We start from the raw sequence: 17,865 nt of genomic DNA on the forward strand, positions 1-17,865 counted from the left end.
TATGGTCCGCCAAAATGGCCGTCGCAAAATGGCTCAATGGCGCCCCCTATTGAATATAAAAATGTGAGAGATTGACGTACATGAACGAAATTTGGTATATATATGTATCATGTCTAGACGCACAAAAAAGTCTGGGGGCCCATGACATCACTCCAACAGGAAGTCGGCCATTTTGAAAAATATGTGCGATTTTGCCCATTTCCACTCCTCGTACTTTAACGAACTTGTCCTAGGGATTTAATCCGACCAACTTCAAATTCACTCAGAAACATCTTGAGACATTGGAGGTGAAAAGTTATCAAAAACTTTCTAATTAGGGATCCGGTTTGGCCGTGGCGGCGCCGACAATTTCCTTCACCATTAGATCCTTCGCCATTAAACAGGAAGTCCTTATAACTCTTACAGACATCGTCCGATCTACACCAAATTAATTACGCATGTAGAGGGTCCCGCCCTGAAAACATCTATGCATCAATACTGTGTCAGCTCCATAGCGTCACCTACTGGATATAATAGTGCCCTCTTGTAAATTGAAAAAAAATTGAGCCCCTCAAGTCAGATTGACATAGACAAATCAAATTTGGTACACATATGTATCTTGTAAAGACGCACCAAAAACTCTCTTGGACCCACACCCTCACTCGAACAGGAAGTCGGCCATTTTGAAATGAATTTGCAATTTTGGCACGGTTTGATACAATTTTCACACCACGTACTTTAATGAATTCATCCTAATCCGACTGACGTCATTTTGACTCTGTGTCATCTCAAGACCTGGAAGATGCGTCGCGGCAAGTCTAGCTCAGTCGTGGAGGGGCGGGGGAGCTTGGGTCCGATCATCGCTGCTTGCAGCTTTAATTATTATTGTTATTGATCATGATGGTGATTATTGGTGACAATATCTTAGTTTTAAAAGCAGCATCAGGTTTGTTAAAATGTACATTTAGTATTTTTGTTGGTTTAATTCACATTTGCGCCAAATAATTATTCATGTTTATTTTCACATTTTAGCGTCTTTAAATTTGACTAAACCACATGGACACAAAAACATCACTGAATCATTTGCTCTTAATGAGAAGTATGGAAACCTGCAGCACTATGAGAACCTGGATGGTTTCACTCTAAACAGTCAAAAAGTTGAGTGAGGGTCTATGGACACTTCTCATCCTCAACGGTCGCCATCTTGGCTCCGTAGCAGAAGGGGACGGGCGACTTTTCAAACAGGAAATGGTAACCGAGGACACTGTAACTACAGTAACCATCGCCAAGTTACACAAATATAAATTCTTCATGTGTTTTTTACACTTTACTGTTGTCACATATAAACCATCAGCAGGTTTATTGGGTTCATTTAACAGTCTGTGATGATTTGGTACCAAGAACGAAGCAGTAAGTAGCTAATCGTCATTTCCTGTAAGTGTTTAACCTGTCGATATCTGCACACTACACAAGTAACTACACATTGTACACAGTGTACTAACACAAGACACAGCACATATGTAACATGATCGTCTAATTCTTGGTGACAGAAATTATTTTCTTTTAAATTTTTTTCCTTTTTGTGGCATTTTTACCTTTTTATCAGATTGGATCCTGAATCAGAGACATTGTGATTAGATGGTGTTCATGGTAACTATTCAGCTACTGAAAACATTTTATTCTAAAACTAGTAGTTATCTTAGGAAGTAGTCATCTGTCCCTGTGTTTGCCTGCTTCTCTTTGCTTTTATATTTTCATGATCTTCTTTGGTTTAATCTGTTTTTACTGTCATTGTTTCTGATGTTTTTATGGTCTTGTAGTGTAAAATGTGGGTGATAATAAAGAGGTGTATGTGATTCTGCACTTACTGAGTGAATAAGCATATTTGATCTCATAAATATACCCTGAGTTATATGTGATTAAATGTATTACACTTTTATTATTATTATTATTTAAAAAGAAAAGAATGCAACAACAAAAGTCATGAAACAGTATTGTAATTGAGATAGTGTAACGGCTGGTGAGTGTGGACCCAGTTGCAGGAAGGGGAAGCGAGGCAGAGGTACAAAGTCCAGTAAGGCAGGTTCTTTAATCAAAAGAGGAGGCAATGTGGTCATACACGAAAAGGCTAGCAGGAATCAGGCAAACAAAACAGGCAGAAAATCTGAGGTCAAATAACGAACCAGTCTTACACAAGGAAACAAACAGGAACAACGCGAGAAAGCAAGTACACAGGGTAACAAAGACAATCTGGCCAGGAAGACATGGTGGGGCGGGGTTATATACACACACAGGGAGGCAAGACACAGGTGAAACTAATAGGTAATTAACTAAGGCGGGAAAAAGAACAAAGAGGGAAAGTAAAACTGACAGCACAGGGGAAGACTAGACTTTCAAAATAAAACAGGAAATGTACAACACAAAATACAGAGTCTGACAGTATATAACTCAAAGTAAGTGGGCATCAGCCAATGAACTGAGGTAACCCCTGTACAACACACTGAAGTTTCAAGGCCACACTCTGAAAGAACTCCATGCACCTGTGACTGGAGTTATGAATGAAATGAGCATTATGTTGATCGATGCCAAGAAAAAGTTGTTTTGGATGGAATATGATAGGTTGAAATTTACGTTATGCATGAAGCTGGATTTAGAGATGAAGTGAAAGAATCGTGATGCTGACATGAACAACAGCACAACTAAGAGCAGCTGATATGACTGATAGACTTCCCTCCACCTGAAATATTGAAATATAACCCAGAAAATCCTGGAGAAGCTCCTCTGAATCAGAAATGCTGTGTCTCAAATCTCAAATCTCTTCTTCTGTTCTTACACTTCTTCATAGTCTGACTTCATGAGTATGTTCAAACTGAGAAGTATGTAGCAGAAGGGGAGGGATCACTTTTCAAACAGGAAATGGCGGCTGAAGACGTTGTAACTACGGTGACCATCGCTGTGTTATACAAATATAAATCATACATGTGTTTTTTACACTAAGCTCCACTTTACTGTTGTCACATATAAACCATCAGCAGGTTTATTGAGTTCATTTAAAAGTCTAGTAATGATTTGCACGAGTGACACTCATCTAATTATTGGTGATAAAATTAAATTAAATTAAAACTCCATCATTTATCATCCATCCATCCATCCAGCCATCATTTATCATCCATCCATCCATCCATTATCATCCATCTATCCATCCATCCATCCATCCATCCTTCCATTATCATCCATCCATTATCATCCATCCATTATCATCCATCCATCCATCCATTATCATCCATCCAGCCATCATTTATCATCCATCCATCCGTCTATCCATCCATCCATCCATCCATCCATTATCATCCATCCATCCATCCATTATAGTCCATCTATCCATCCATCCATCCATTATCATCCATCCATCCATCCATCCGTCTATCCATCCATCCATCCATTATCATCCATCCATCCATCCATTATCATCCATCCATCCATCCATCCATCCATCCATCCATACATCCATCCATCCATCTGTAATGATTTGCACGAGTGACACTCATCTAATTATTGGAGATAAAATCAAGATTAAATTAAAACTCCATCATTTATCATCCATCCATCCATCCATCAATCCATTATCATCCATCCATCCATCCATCATTTATCATCCATCCATTATCCATCCATTATCATCCATCCATCCATCCATCCATCCATTATCATCCATTCAACCATCCATCCTTCCATCCATCCATTATCTTCCATCCATCCATCATCATCCATTCAACCATCCATCCATCCATCCATCATTTATCATTCATACATCCATGCATCATTTATCATCCATCCATGCATCCATCCATCCATCCATTATCATCCATCCATCCATCCATCCATCAATCCATCCATCCATTATCATCCATCCTTTATCATCCATTCATTATCATCCATCCATCCATTATCATCCATCCATCCATCCCTCCATCCATTCATCCATCCATTATCATCCATACATCCATACATCGATCCATTATCATCCATCCATCATTTATCATCCATCCATTATCATCCATCCATCCATCATTTATCATCCATTATCATCCATTCAACCATTATCATCCATACATTATCATCCATCCATCATCCGTCCATTATCATCCATACATCCATGCATCATTTATCATCCATCCATCCATCCTTCCATTATCATCCATCCATCCATCCATCCATTATCATCCATCCATCCATTATCATCCATTCAACCATCCATCCATCCATCCATCCATCCATTATCATCCATCCATCCATCCATTATCATCCATCCATCATTTATCATCCATCCATCCATCCATTATCATCCATCCATCTATTCATGCATCATTTATCATCCATACATCCATGTATCATTTATAATCCATCCATCCATCCATCCATCCATTATCATCCATCCATCTATCCATTATCATCCATATATCCATCCATCCATCCATTATCATCCATCCATGCATCATTTATCATCCATCCATCCATGCATCATTTATCATCTATCCATCCATTATCATTCATCCATCCATCCATTATCATCCATCCATCTATCCATCCATCCATCCATCATTTATCATCCATCCATCATCCATCCATCCATCCATCATTTATCATCCATCCATCCATCTGTAAGGATATGCATGACTGACATACTCATCTAATTATTGGTGATAGAATCAAGATTAAATTAAATTGAGACTGCTGAAATAACTGTTATATTTATTGGGAAGTTAAATACCCCAAACAGCATCTCTTTATGTCACAGTGACAGAGGTTGAACAGAGGTCGGCATCTGATGAATGGAGGTACGGGGGGGCGAGGTTGTGGAGGGATTTTAAAGTGAGGAGGAGCAGTTTATATTGGATGTGAGGGATGGAGAGCCAGGGGAGGTTCTGGAGGACGGAGCCATGTGATCCTGAGAACTGGTTTGACTGAAGAGTCGGACAACAGCAACAAGTTCATCAGTGTGCCGTCATTTCTTATAAGTGTTGGTACTGTCCTTAAATATGTCAGATCTTAAATAAATCATCCAGAACAATATTCACTCCTTTGTGTTTCTATAGTTCCTGTAAAGTTTTCACACTAACAGCTGAACAGAACTTCTCCTCTGAATGAGAGTTTATTTTATAAGCTTCATGCAGGTCATGATGTTCTGTACTGTACACATTAAATCACATAAAACCTGTTAATCATTCATCTTTACAGCTGATGGTTGGTGTATTGTTGAACTTTGGACTGAAACACACCCTGTGTTACTGTGAAGCTACAACATTTATCAGAAGACATCTGACAAAGCTCCGCCCCTCACCTGACTCACCTGAGACAAACCAGGAAACAGTTTATTGTTGGTCTCTAAAGAGACACACAGACTGAAAAACAGAGCATCAGATTCACCTTCAGACCAAACTAACAACTTCCTCTGAGTGAGTACAGCTACAGGAGAGAAAAGTGGAAAACTAGAACTCTGCTGCTTCAACCTGCTGACTCTCCACACACTGAAGGTGAGTTTGACTAAAAACTGGAGTCACACTGAAAGTAAATGTCAGTGAAGTTAGTAGAGGAGCAGCGTTAGCTGGTGAAAGATATTCTAGGTGAGGCTGTTTGTGCCGAAGCTTTCAGTAACTAAAATTAACTACAGACGAAGAAAAACTGTCACATGAATATAAAATGTGCAAATACTGAGTTTATATGTGAGTGAGTGAGTGTGCTCTTATTTGTACATGAACTTTGCTCCTTTGTCCCCAGAGCGATAACCCTAATAAATTGCACAATACTGATTCACAGTCTTAAATTCTCTTTTTTAGCGGTTTTAATTAAGCCAGACTTGATTATTGTCTGTAATTTGTCTGTAATTTTGTTTTTTATATGTGACCATGTTGTGATTTTAACCTGTCTGCAAGTCAAGTTTCTCTTAGGGGACAATAAAAGCAACTGAACTGAACCTTCTGAGTGGTAAACTTCTCAATGAATTTGGTCTTGTTTTTTAATAAAGCTGTGCTTGACTCTGAATGTGTTCAGATTAGAGTCAGGAGCTACAGGAGAGAAAAGTTGAAAACTGGAACTCTGCTGCTTCAACCTGCTGACTCTCCACACACTGAAGGTGAGTTTGACTAAAAACTGGAGTCACACTGAAAGTAAATGTCAGTGAAGTTAGTAGAGGAGGGAGGGGAGCCATGACTGACTGTACTTTCTGTCTGCTGTGTTTTCAGCTTCACTCAGAGACTAAATGGCTTCCAGATCAGAGGAGGATCTCTGCTGTCCGGTCTGTCATGAGGTCTTTAGAGATCCTGTTGTTCTGTCATGTAGCCACAGCTTCTGTGAAGACTGTCTGAAGAGCTGGTGGAGACAGAAACCAACACATGAGTGTCCAGTTTGTAAGAGAAGATCTTCAAGGACTGAACCACCTCGTAACCTGGTGTTAAAGAACCTGTGTGAGTCCTTCTTACAGGACAGAGATCAGAGAGCTTCAGAGGCTCTCTGCAGTCTGCACTCTGAGGAACTCAAACTCTTCTGTCTGGACCATCAGCAGCCAGTGTGTGTCGTCTGCAGAGATTCAGAAAAACACACCAAACACAGATTCAGACCCATCGATGAAGCTGCACGACAACACAAGAAGGAACTTGAGGAAACTCTGAAGCCCTTAAAGGAGAAGTTAAAGGTTTGTGAAGAAGTTAAAGTGAAGTTTGATCAAACAGCAAAACACATTAAGGTCCAGGCCCAACACACAGAGAGGCAGATTAATGAGCAGTTTAAGAAGCTTCACCAGTTTCTAGAAGAGGAAGAGGAGGCCAGGATGGCTGCTCTGAGGGAGGAAGAGGAGCAGAAGAGTCAGATGATGAAGGAGAAGATGGAGGCTCTGAGCAGAGAGATAGCAGCTCTTTCACACACAGTCAGAGCCACAGAGGAGGAGCTGAGAGCTGAAGACGTCTCATTCCTGAACAACTACAAGGCTGCAGTGGAAAGAGTCCAGCGCTGCCCCCTGCTGGATGATCCACAGCTGCCCTCAGGAGCTCTGATAGACCAGGCCAAACACCTGGGCAACCTGGCTTTCAACATCTGGAACAACATGAAGGACATGGTCTCCTACACTCCTGTCATTCTGGATCCAAACACTGCTGGTCTAAAACTCATCCTGTCTGAAGATCTGACCAGTGTGAGATATGAAGGAGAGACACAGCAGCTTCCTGATAATCCACAGAGGTTTGGTGATTATTGTATTGTCCTGGGCTCTGAGGGCTTTAACTCAGGGACTCACAGCTGGGATGTCGAGGTTGGAGACAGTAAATACTGGTCAGTGGGTGTGTTATCAGAGTCTGTTCAGAGGAAGGGAATCATACGGTCTGGATTATGGACAATAAGGTTCTTTAAAGATAAATACTCAGCACGATCACCACCAGCTCCCCCCACTGATCTCCCAGTGAAGAAGAAGTTCCAGAGGATCAGAGTGAATCTGGACTGGAACAGAGGAAATCTGTCGTTCTCTGATCCTGATACTAACACACACATACACACCTTCACACACACTTTCACTGACACACTGTTTCCATACATTCACACTAGGGATGAAGTCCCACTGAAGATTTCTCCACTGAAGGTATCTGTGACAGTGAATCGATGATTATTATTGATGATGATGATTAGTATTGATGATGATGACTATTGATGATTATTATTATTAGTAGTATTAATGATGATAATTATGATTATTATCAATTGATTGATCAAAAGATTATTATCATCATTTAAAAAGAAAAGAATGAAGCAACAAAAGTCATGAAACAGTATTGTAATTGAGATAGTATATAACTCAAAGTAAGTGGGCATCAGTCAATGAACTGAGGTAACCCCTGTACAACATACTGAAGTTTCAAGGCCACACTCTGAAAAACCTCCATGCACCTGTGACTGGAGAAGAACAAGAAAAAGTTGTTTTGGAAGGAACCTGATAGGTTGAAATTTACTCAGGCAAAGGGGATCTCCCATTTTCCCACGATGGTCAGCAAAAGTATGAGTATATTATCTGAGATCATTGTATGATTTCTACATAGACGCTGTCTGTGTTGTTTTGGTTCCAACGAATAAAACTCTAACTGCATTCAGCTTTACGACTCTTGGTGATTTTTCTGTTTTGGACCTTTTGAAACTTTAACTTTTTAAAAAATAACAAATTATTGGACTGTTTGATTTACTGCAGTCTTTTCAAGTTTTTTTTATGTGAAGAAATTTCAGATTCATATCACAGACTGTATAGAAGAAATGGATGTAACATCCGTGACGTCACCCATTGGTTTTTTTGGACTGCTGCTCGGAAGCCAATAGCTTCAAATCTGGCACCATCTTGAACATTTCAGGTGCATGCTGGGAAAAATAAAAACACAAATTCTACTCATAAGGGCATGAGGCGGGGTCATGGGCGGAGCCATGGGCGGAGCGGGGAGGTTGCTATGGTTGCGAGGGCTGGATCTTGAGGACATTGGTCAATCAACCTGTCAATCAGGACGTAGCCACGCCCTAATGCATACCCTGCTTTATCGTCACATATAAAATCAGGGAGGCCAAAATGTCCCAAATGAACATCATACTGCATTGAAGAAGGCTTTAAACTAGCGATTGAGACCATAAACACATTTTGAAAACGTTTACTGAGGTTAGAAATCAAGTGAGAAGTTGGTGAATTCTCCATTGACTTGTATAGAGACGGTCGCCCCCTGGTGGCCTTTTGATAGAATGCAGCTCTAACTTACTTCCTTGTTGGTTAATTTCATATATTTGACGATTTTATTAATCATTCAAATTTAGCGGGGTGGTGAAACTCAGAACACATTTATTATTACTTTACACAGACTTTAACACTCTTTGGAGGCCACTTTGGAGAAGTTTATTAGCCTTTATTGCCATTCATAAACAATAAAAGGCAATTTTAACATGACAGAACAAAACCACCTTGAGATTGGGCTTCATTTACTGTCCTCATTTCACTATGGCAGGACGGTTACACTTTTCATTCAGCAGTATGAAGCTCAATTTTTAAGGGAGAAAACTGTTATTTTAGTTTGGACAGAGAGGTAAAAGTCATCCCACCATCTCAGACACCTTTAGATTCTCAGTCTCAGTATCTCTGGTTTGACACATCGGGTAAGAAGACGCTGCAGGTTTTTGTCCTTGTCACTTTACTCTGATAACCTCTCTCTGTCGGTCAGAGTCGCTGCACAGTTGGATATAAAACTGACTGCTCATGAGGGCCCAGTCAAACGTTTTACTTGCGGTCGGGAGGGTGAAACTGCGAAGAGGGGAAATAACAAATCCTGAGAGACTCTGAAATCCATCACATATCGGCAGGTGAAAAGAAGCCACCGGCATCACATGTGTCATCTGTCTGCTGCTCACCTCGGGCCAACAGCACAGTCAGAGTCCACAGGGAGATCTAACTCTCTACTGTACTGGTGGAAAACTCCTTTTTTTCATTTTTAGGGTGAATGAAACATGATAAAATGTTAATTGAAGATGTGTTTTAGCTCTATTCTTCCCAGTGATGATCCAATCTGATACAAGGACTCTTGAAAAAGGCTTTGACCTCGTCTTGAACTTCCTCCAGTCTTCACCGTTAATCAAATATGCTAATTTCACTTGGACAAACAAATCAATTGAAGTCTGACGAGATTGATTTGTTAATTTGAGCTTCTGTTTACCTTCGACTCTCCTGCCGCCTCTCACTTACTGTCATGTCTCAGGGCGGCTCCGGTCATGTCGAGGTTAACACGAAGACGACGGCCTGATCAGCCAACAGGCAGCATCAATTAATCCAAGGATATGATTTGAATCTGTTAAATTAGCGACAGCAGAAGAAGAACGGGCGACTGCAGATAAAATGACGATAACAGCTTCTGTCTATAGATGGAAACATGAGTCCATCACTTCAGCTCAGACTGAAATATCTCAACTGATATCAGATGGATTGACATTAAATTTTGTACAAACATTCAAGATCCCAAAGAGGATAAATCTCACTGACTTTAGTGAGCCTGACTGTAGTCTGTAGTGCCACCAAAAGAATAGAATATAACAGACTTTATTGTCATTGTGCAGGGTGCAACGAATTTATGGGTGTTCAGCCCACACAGTGCAAAAGAAGACAATAAAAAACATACATTGTCATGAACTCCTGTCAGGTTTAGGCAACCTAAAACACTTAAAATATCAGACAAAGGAACACGAGACAACAGGAGTTAGAGTTTCTACTTGCAAGGAGAACGGACAGAGATCTGCACAGTTACAAATCTCCAACCCGCTCTGAGTAAACCTTGCCGAACCCTTTCTTTTTATTCTCTTCAGGACTTTCCCTAATTTACATAGTCGTTGCTGCTCTAAAGGGTGGGGGTCACAAGTCGGTCACAAGTCGGTCACACACACTTCGGTCACAAGTCCTGAAAAACAACTTTAAAACAGCAAACTTGTATACTATGACTATAAAGGTTAATGATTATAGCAAGGAGTAAATATGAGATAACTTTATGTACAATAATTCCAACAACTCCACAGAGCACAGAACTGGTGGACACAAATGCACAACATAGACTAGGCTCGGACTAAAAAAGGCAGGTTTATTCCAGACAGGGTTCGGTACACGAATAGGCAGTCAGACAGGCAGAGGTATCAGAAAAGCGAGAGGCAAAAGGCGGGGTCGAGAAAACAGATGAGGTCATACACAAACAGGCTATGACTAAGACTAAGAGTGCTACGAAAGACGCTGGGACGAGGACCATGAAGTGCAACGAACTGGCGACGAGACTGTGACACAGAGGGTAAAATACAAAAGGAAACGAGGGAAGATGGGAGACAGGTGGGGAGAACAATCAGGGAGCAGGTGTGATGAGACGGGGGAAGGGCGGCAGGAAGGTGACGCTAGAACAGAGACAAAGGGTTAGTGATTTCACAATAAAGCCATAACAGGAAATGTGCAAACGGAAACAGAAACTTAGCAGACATGACATACGTGGTATAAAAACACACAAAAATAAAATAAAACAGGCTCAAATTAGTGTTTTTTAAAGATTATTTTTTCATCCTATTTGTGTTTGACAGACAGAGAGAGGAAGTCAAACTGTGAATGTTTATGTGGTATGTACCTTTACCGTTAGGTCCACATTTACAGTTTTTAGTGAAATATCTCAAATTATTTGATGGGAAGACGTTCATATTCCCAGATGAAAGCATGTGAGAAGTTTAGAGGGAAGAATCAGTATTTGGTGGAGCTGTTAACAACTCATAGACATCTGAAATGTGAGCCGATTACACACTGCTGACTGGTTTCATCTTTAACAATGTGTTGGATTTTAAAAGCTTGTTATATTTTCCATTGAGTCAAATCTGCATCTGAAAAGTAACTAAAGCTGTTAAATAAATGTAGTGGAGTAGAAAGTACCTCAAACTGTACTACAGTAAAGTACTAGTACCTCAAACTGTACTACAGTAAAGTACTAGTACCTCTAACAGTACTACAGTAAAGTACTAGTACCTCAAACTGTACTACACTAAAGTACAAGTACCTCAAACTGTACTACAGTATAGTACTAGTACCTCTAACAGTACTACAGTAAAGTACTAGTACCTCAAACTGTACTACAGTAAAGTACTAGTACCTCTAACTGTACTACAGTAAAGTACAAGTACCTCAAACTATACTACAGTAAAGTACTAGTACCTCTAACTGTACTACAATAAAGTACTAGTACCTCTAATTGTACTACAGTAAAGTACAAGTACCTCTAACTGTACTATGGTAAAGTACAAGTACCTCAAACTATACTACAGTAAAGTACAAGTACCTCAAACCATACTACAGTAAAGTACAAGTACCTCAGACCGTACTACAGTAAAGTATAAGTACCTCAAACTGTACTACAGTAAAGTACTAGTACCTCAAACTGTACTACAGTAAAGTACTAGTACCTCAAACTGTACTACAGTAAAGTACTTAGTTACTTTCCACCACTAATTAAACTGTATATTAACTGTATTGTCTCTATATAAAGTACATTTTGAGGTGAAATGAGTGATTCTGGGGCAGATTAAAGCCGTTTATACGTAATAATAATGTTTAAATGTTTAATAATGATGTTTAAACTTGGATGTTTTACCTTCTTTAACATCCTGTTTCTATCTCCGCCTCTCATTTCACTTGTTGTTCCATTAAAATGTGAAAGTTGGCCGTCTGTCTGGCCCCTTTCAGCCTTTAGGTGAAGCTGTGAGGATGAAGGAAGATAGCAGCGTTGGTTTCACACTCTGTCTCAATATCGGCTGTTTACCCGCAGCTTTATCTTCATTACTCGTCTCTGCATGGATTCACTGATAAGATGCAGGACAGCGATACGCGACATGATATAATTCTGTGACAAGAGACACCGCGGCTCGTTTTCATCTGCGGGGGATTTTTGGATTAGATGTGTCTGTCAGTGGACATTATAATCCCTCCCTACCTCTTAGCAGTTTTAAAGGCAGCGGCCGTGTTTCACTGAGCTGTGCTGCCCAGTCTGACATCGAGAGCCAACAGGAGTGTGAGGACGGAGTGATTACTTTACTTATAAAAAGACCCAAAAAACCCCCAGAGAGAGAGATGACACCTCTCTACCTGAAGCCTCCCAAGCCTCAGGTGTGTTTTATGCTTCTTTCATTTAAAGGTGTATGTAATATATTTGGCACCCAGATGTGTAATATCTTGCTTTTCAGCCCAGATTATCCATAAAAGTATCAGTTTGTAAGAGACTTTTATGTATAAGAAGAAATAAAACAATAACACTGTGAAATTACTGACAGTCAATGTGTCATTTATATTCTATGTGGGTGTGCAGCGCATTTAATATCCATATATACCCCAACAGGTACAAAACATAGGCCTACTTGACAGCAACTGAAGATGAAATACAAAAATATAGCTCAAACAAATATTTCTATATATTCCCATCAATGCCCCTTAATTTCCATATATTCCCATAGATTCCCAGGATAACTTCACTAAACCTCTCGGGATAACTTCACTAAACCTCTCGGGTTAACTTCACTAAACCTCTCGGGATAACTTCACTAAACCTCTCGGGATAACTTCACTAAACCTAAACCTCTCGGGATAACTTCACTAAACCTAAACCTCTCAGGATAACTTCACTAAACCTCTCGGGATAGCTTCACTAAACCTCTCGGGATAACTTCACTAAACCTAAACCTCTCGGGATAACTTCACTAAACCTAAACCTCTCGAGATAACTTCACTAAACCTCTCGGGATAACTTCACTAAACCTCTCGGGGTAACTTCACTAAACCTAAACCTCTCAAGATAACTTCACTAAACCTCTCGGGATAACTTCACTAAACCTCAACCTCTCGGGATAACTTCACTAAACCTAAACCTCTCGGGATAACTTCACTAAACCTAAACCTCTCGGGATAACTTCACTAAACCTAAAACTCTCGGGATAACTTCACTCAACCTCTCGGGATAACTTTACCAAACCTCTCGGGATAACTTTACTAAACCTAAAACTCTCGGGATAACTTTACTAAACCTAAAACTCTCGGGATAACTTTACTAAACCTAAACCTCTCGAGATAACTGCACTAAACCTCTCGGGATAACTTCACTAAACTTCTCAGGATAACTTCACTAAACCTCTCAGGATAACTTCACTAAACCTAAACGTCTCAGGATAACTTCACTAAACCTCTCGGGATAACTTCACTAAACCTCTCGGGATAACTTCACTAAACCTCTCGGGATAACTTCACTAAACCTCTCGGGATAACTTCACTAAACCTCTCGGGATAACTCCACTAAACCTCTCGGGATAACTTCACTAAACTTCTCGGAATAACTTCACCAAACCTCTCGGGATAACTTCACTAAACCTGAACCTCTCGGGATAACTTCACTAAACCTCTCGGGATAACTTCACCAAACCTCTCGGGATAACTTCACCAAACCTCTCGGGATAACTTCACTAAACCTCTCGGGATAACTTCACTAAACCTCTCGGGATAACTTCACTAAACCTCTCGGGATAACTTCACTAAACCTCTCGGGATAACTTCACTCAACCTAAACCTCTCGGGATAACTTCACTAAACCTAAACCTCTCAGGATAACTTCACTAAACCTCTCGGGATAACTTCACCAAACCTCTCGGGATAACTTCACTAAACCTCTCGAGAAAACTTCACTAAACCTCTCGGGATAACTTCATGTAACCTCTCGGGATAACTTCACTAAACCTCTCGGGATAACTTCATGTAACCTCTCAGGATAACTTCACTAAACCTCTCGAGATAACTTCACTAAACCTCTCGGGATAACTTCACTAAACCTAAACCTCTCGGGATAACTTCACTAAACCTCTCGGGATAACTTCACTAAACCTCTCGGGATAACTTCACTAAACCTAAACCTCTCGGGATAACTTCACTAAACCTCTCGGGATGACTTCACTAAACCTCTCGGGATAACTTCACTAAACTTCTCAGGATAACTTCACTAAACATTTCAGGATAACTTCACTAAACCTAAACCTCTCAGGATAACTTCACTAAACCTCTCGGGATAACTTCACTAATCCTAAACTTCTCGGGATAACTTCACTAAACCTCTCGGGATAACTTTACCAAACCTCTCGGAATAACTTTACCAAACCTCTCGGGATAACTTCACTAAACCTAAACCTGTCAGGATAACTTCACCAAACCTGTCAGGACTCCTGCAGCGAGCGCACATGTGACTGTTTTCCCCGCTTTACTTGTTTAAAGTTGTTGAATCTAAGCTTCAGAAACTTCCCCAGTGGTTTTATTGTCTCTCTAGTAAACCTAAAGAGTGTGAAGAGAGGGCGTCTGTGTGCTCCTGTTTCTCTGTTTCTGCTGTGTGGGAGTGAATAAACATGAGTCTTCTTTATATTAGTGTACGCTGAAGTGCAGAGAGATGCAGAGGAGGAGTCTTCTGAGGCTCAGTGGAGGAGAAGATGCAGAGAGGATGAAATGTGTGATGATGAGGAGGCGGTAAAAAGGAAAAAAAAGAAAAAAGGTGGGCCTGAATAAACAAGAGATGATTATAAAAGAAGATAAAGAAAAAAGGGACAAGCAGGGACACACAGGAGGAGAGAAGAAAGGGGGGTGAGATGTGTTAAAAAAGGAGGAGGAGGGAGGGAGATGGGGGGAAGGTAAGAAGAAGAAGAGAGGAGGTGGAAAACAAGATGATGAAGATGATGAAGAAGAGAGGGAGAGAGAGAGAGAGAGAGAGAGAGAGAGAGAGAGAGAGAGAGAGAGAGAGAGAGAGAGAGAGAGAGAGAGAGAGAGAGAGAAAGAAAGAAAGAAAAGAGAAAGAGGAGAGAGTTGAGTCTGAAGAGGAAAACAGATTCAAACATTCCTTTGAGGAGAAACTGGAGAAGCATCGTGCAACAACCCAAACCCACCCCCACCGGGTCCGTCAGCTGCGCCGCGGTCACCGAAACTGATAGGTGCCTCTATGACCAATGAGAGTGTTTCCATCAGCAGCGTCTCAGAAGGAGGGAAGGAAGGACAGCAGGGAAGGAGGAAGGAAAGAAGGAAGAAGGAAGGAAAGGAGGGAGGAAGGAAGGAGGAAGGAAAGGAGGGAAGAAAGAAAGAGAGAAGGAAATGAGGGAGGAAGGAAGTAGAGAGGAAGGAAAGGAGGGAGGAAAGAAAGAGAAAAGGAGGGAAGGAAGGAAAGCAGGGAAGGAGGAAGGAAAGAAGGAAGAAGGAAGTAAAGGAGGGAGGAAGGAAGGAGGAAGGAAAGGAGGGAAGAAAGAAAGAGAGAAGGAGGGAGGAAGGAAGAAGGAAAGGAGGGAGGAAAGAAGGAAGGAAAAGAGTGAGGGAGGAAAGAAGGAAAGAGGGAGGAAATAAAGAGCGAAGGAGGGAAAGAGGGAACAGTCAAAGCGGTGCCTCTATGACCAATGAGAGTGTTTCCATCAGCAGCGTCTCAGAAGGAGGGAAGGAAGGACAGCAGGGAAGGAGGAAGGAAAGAAGGAAGAAGGAAGGAAAGGAGGGAGGAAGGAAGGAGGAAGGAAAGGAGGGAAGAAAGAAAGAGAGAAGGAAATGAGGGAGGAAGGAAGTAGAGAGGAAGGAAAGGAGGGAGGAAAGAAAGAGAAAAGGAGGGAAGGAAGGAAAGCAGGGAAGGAGGAAGGAAAGAAGGAAGAAGGAAGTAAAGGAGGGAGGAAGGAAGGAGGAAGGAAAGGAGGGAAGAAAGAAAGAGAGAAGGAGGGAGGAAGGAAGAAGGAAAGGAGGGAGGAAAGAAGGAAGGAAAAGAGTGAGGGAGGAAAGAAGGAAAGAGGGAGGAAATAAAGAGCGAAGGAGGGAAAGAGGGAACAGTCAAAGCGGTGCCTCTATGACCAATGAGAGTGTTTCCATCAGCAGCGTCTCAGAAGGAGGGAAGGAAGGACAGCAGGGAAGGAGGAAGGAAAGAAGGAAGGAGGAAGGAAAGAAGAATATAGAATAGAATAGAATAGAATAGCTTTATTTGTCACTATAACAAGTACAGCGAAATTACAGCAATCACCCGTCCGTACATATACAACATACAATACATAACAAGACAGAACTGGATGACTGAGCACAATAAAGAGGGGAGAAAAGGGGAAGGAAAAACGAGGAGAGAGGGGAGGAAGGAAGGAAAGGAGGGAGGAAGGAAGGAGGAAGGAAAGAAAGACAGAGAAGGAGGGAAGGAAGGAAAGCAGGGAAGGAGGAAGGAAGAAGGAAGGAAAGGAGGGAGGAAATAAAGAGAGAAGGAGGGAGGAAGGAAAGGAGGGAGGAAAGAAGGAAGGAAAAGAGGGAGGGAGGAAAGAAGGAAAGAGGGAGGAAAGAAAGATGGGGTCAATTTGACCCGGTAGGACGACACGAGGGTTAAAAGCTGCGTATTAAAGATAATATTCATGTCTGGTTTAATAACTCCACCCTGTTTTACTAAAAAAGAGTGGTGCAGTAAAACAGACGTCCCACACACACACACACACACACACACACACACACACACACTCAGAGTTTTGCTGGGGGCCGATCACAGAGCTCTGCTGGTGTCAGAAACACACAGAAAGCAGCAGCAGTGACACACTTCCTGTCTAATCAGGAGCGAGCAGAGAGAGAGAGAGAGAGACGAGGCTGGCTCTGTTGCAGCGGCTCCTGAGGCGATGGCAGCCGCTCACATCCGCTCTGAGCTTCACACCGACCGGGACAGAAGGTGGAGCGGCACATCAAAGAGCCGCAGTCCACACCTCCGTCAGCAGGTAATCTGAACGTTTACGGCAGAGCTCTGAAAGTCCTGCAGGTTCAACTCTGAGTCACAACACCACAATAAAGAAGAATATACGTATTTTAACATCTGTCACACTGCTGATTACTGGGTTCATACAGCTACACATACAGTATATTATGTGCTCCATTACCAGAATGATCCTTTAAAGCAGGGGGGTCAAACATAAGGCCTGTGGACCAGAATCGGGCCCACTTTCTTTTCTTTCCTTCTTTGTGTTAGTCTCTCTTTCAGTCTCTTCTTATTAGTTTTTAGGTTTCTTCAGTCAACTTGTGTCATAATGGCGATTGCTCAGACCCGAAATGCAGACACGGATCTCAGAGGTAAGGCCATGAACATGAAAACAGGTTTATTGTCAACATAGTGGTCTAAGGCAGGACCAGCTGGAGTCAGGAAGGTGAGTGTCCGTTTCCTTTAATCCAGTGTTTTTACTGAGGGGGAGTTCTGGGGTCCGAGGAGTAGACAGGTGAGTCTGGCTGGAGTTCAGGAGATCAGAGAGTAATGAAGGACTAGTGGATGGCAACCGGAGAACTGCACATGGAACCAAACTATA

The 17,865-nt window shown here is 41.5% G+C and overlaps 1 protein-coding gene and 1 long non-coding RNA gene across 2 annotated transcripts in view; both read left to right on the forward strand.

Moving 5' to 3' along the window:
* Nucleotides 1-17,865, forward strand: part of LOC128355691 (uncharacterized) — a 162,938-nt gene that overhangs the window by 107,775 nt on the left and 37,298 nt on the right. The window lies entirely within an intron of this gene.
* Nucleotides 6,239-7,630, forward strand: LOC128355647 (zinc-binding protein A33-like). Its single transcript, XM_053315970.1, has one exon. It carries the CDS (start codon nt 6,239-6,241, stop codon nt 7,628-7,630), a length of 1,392 nt encoding a protein of 463 aa, XP_053171945.1.

This window comes from Scomber japonicus, chromosome 3, assembly GCF_027409825.1.
Source record: "Scomber japonicus isolate fScoJap1 chromosome 3, fScoJap1.pri, whole genome shotgun sequence".
NCBI classification, from domain to species: domain Eukaryota; kingdom Metazoa; phylum Chordata; class Actinopteri; order Scombriformes; family Scombridae; genus Scomber; species Scomber japonicus.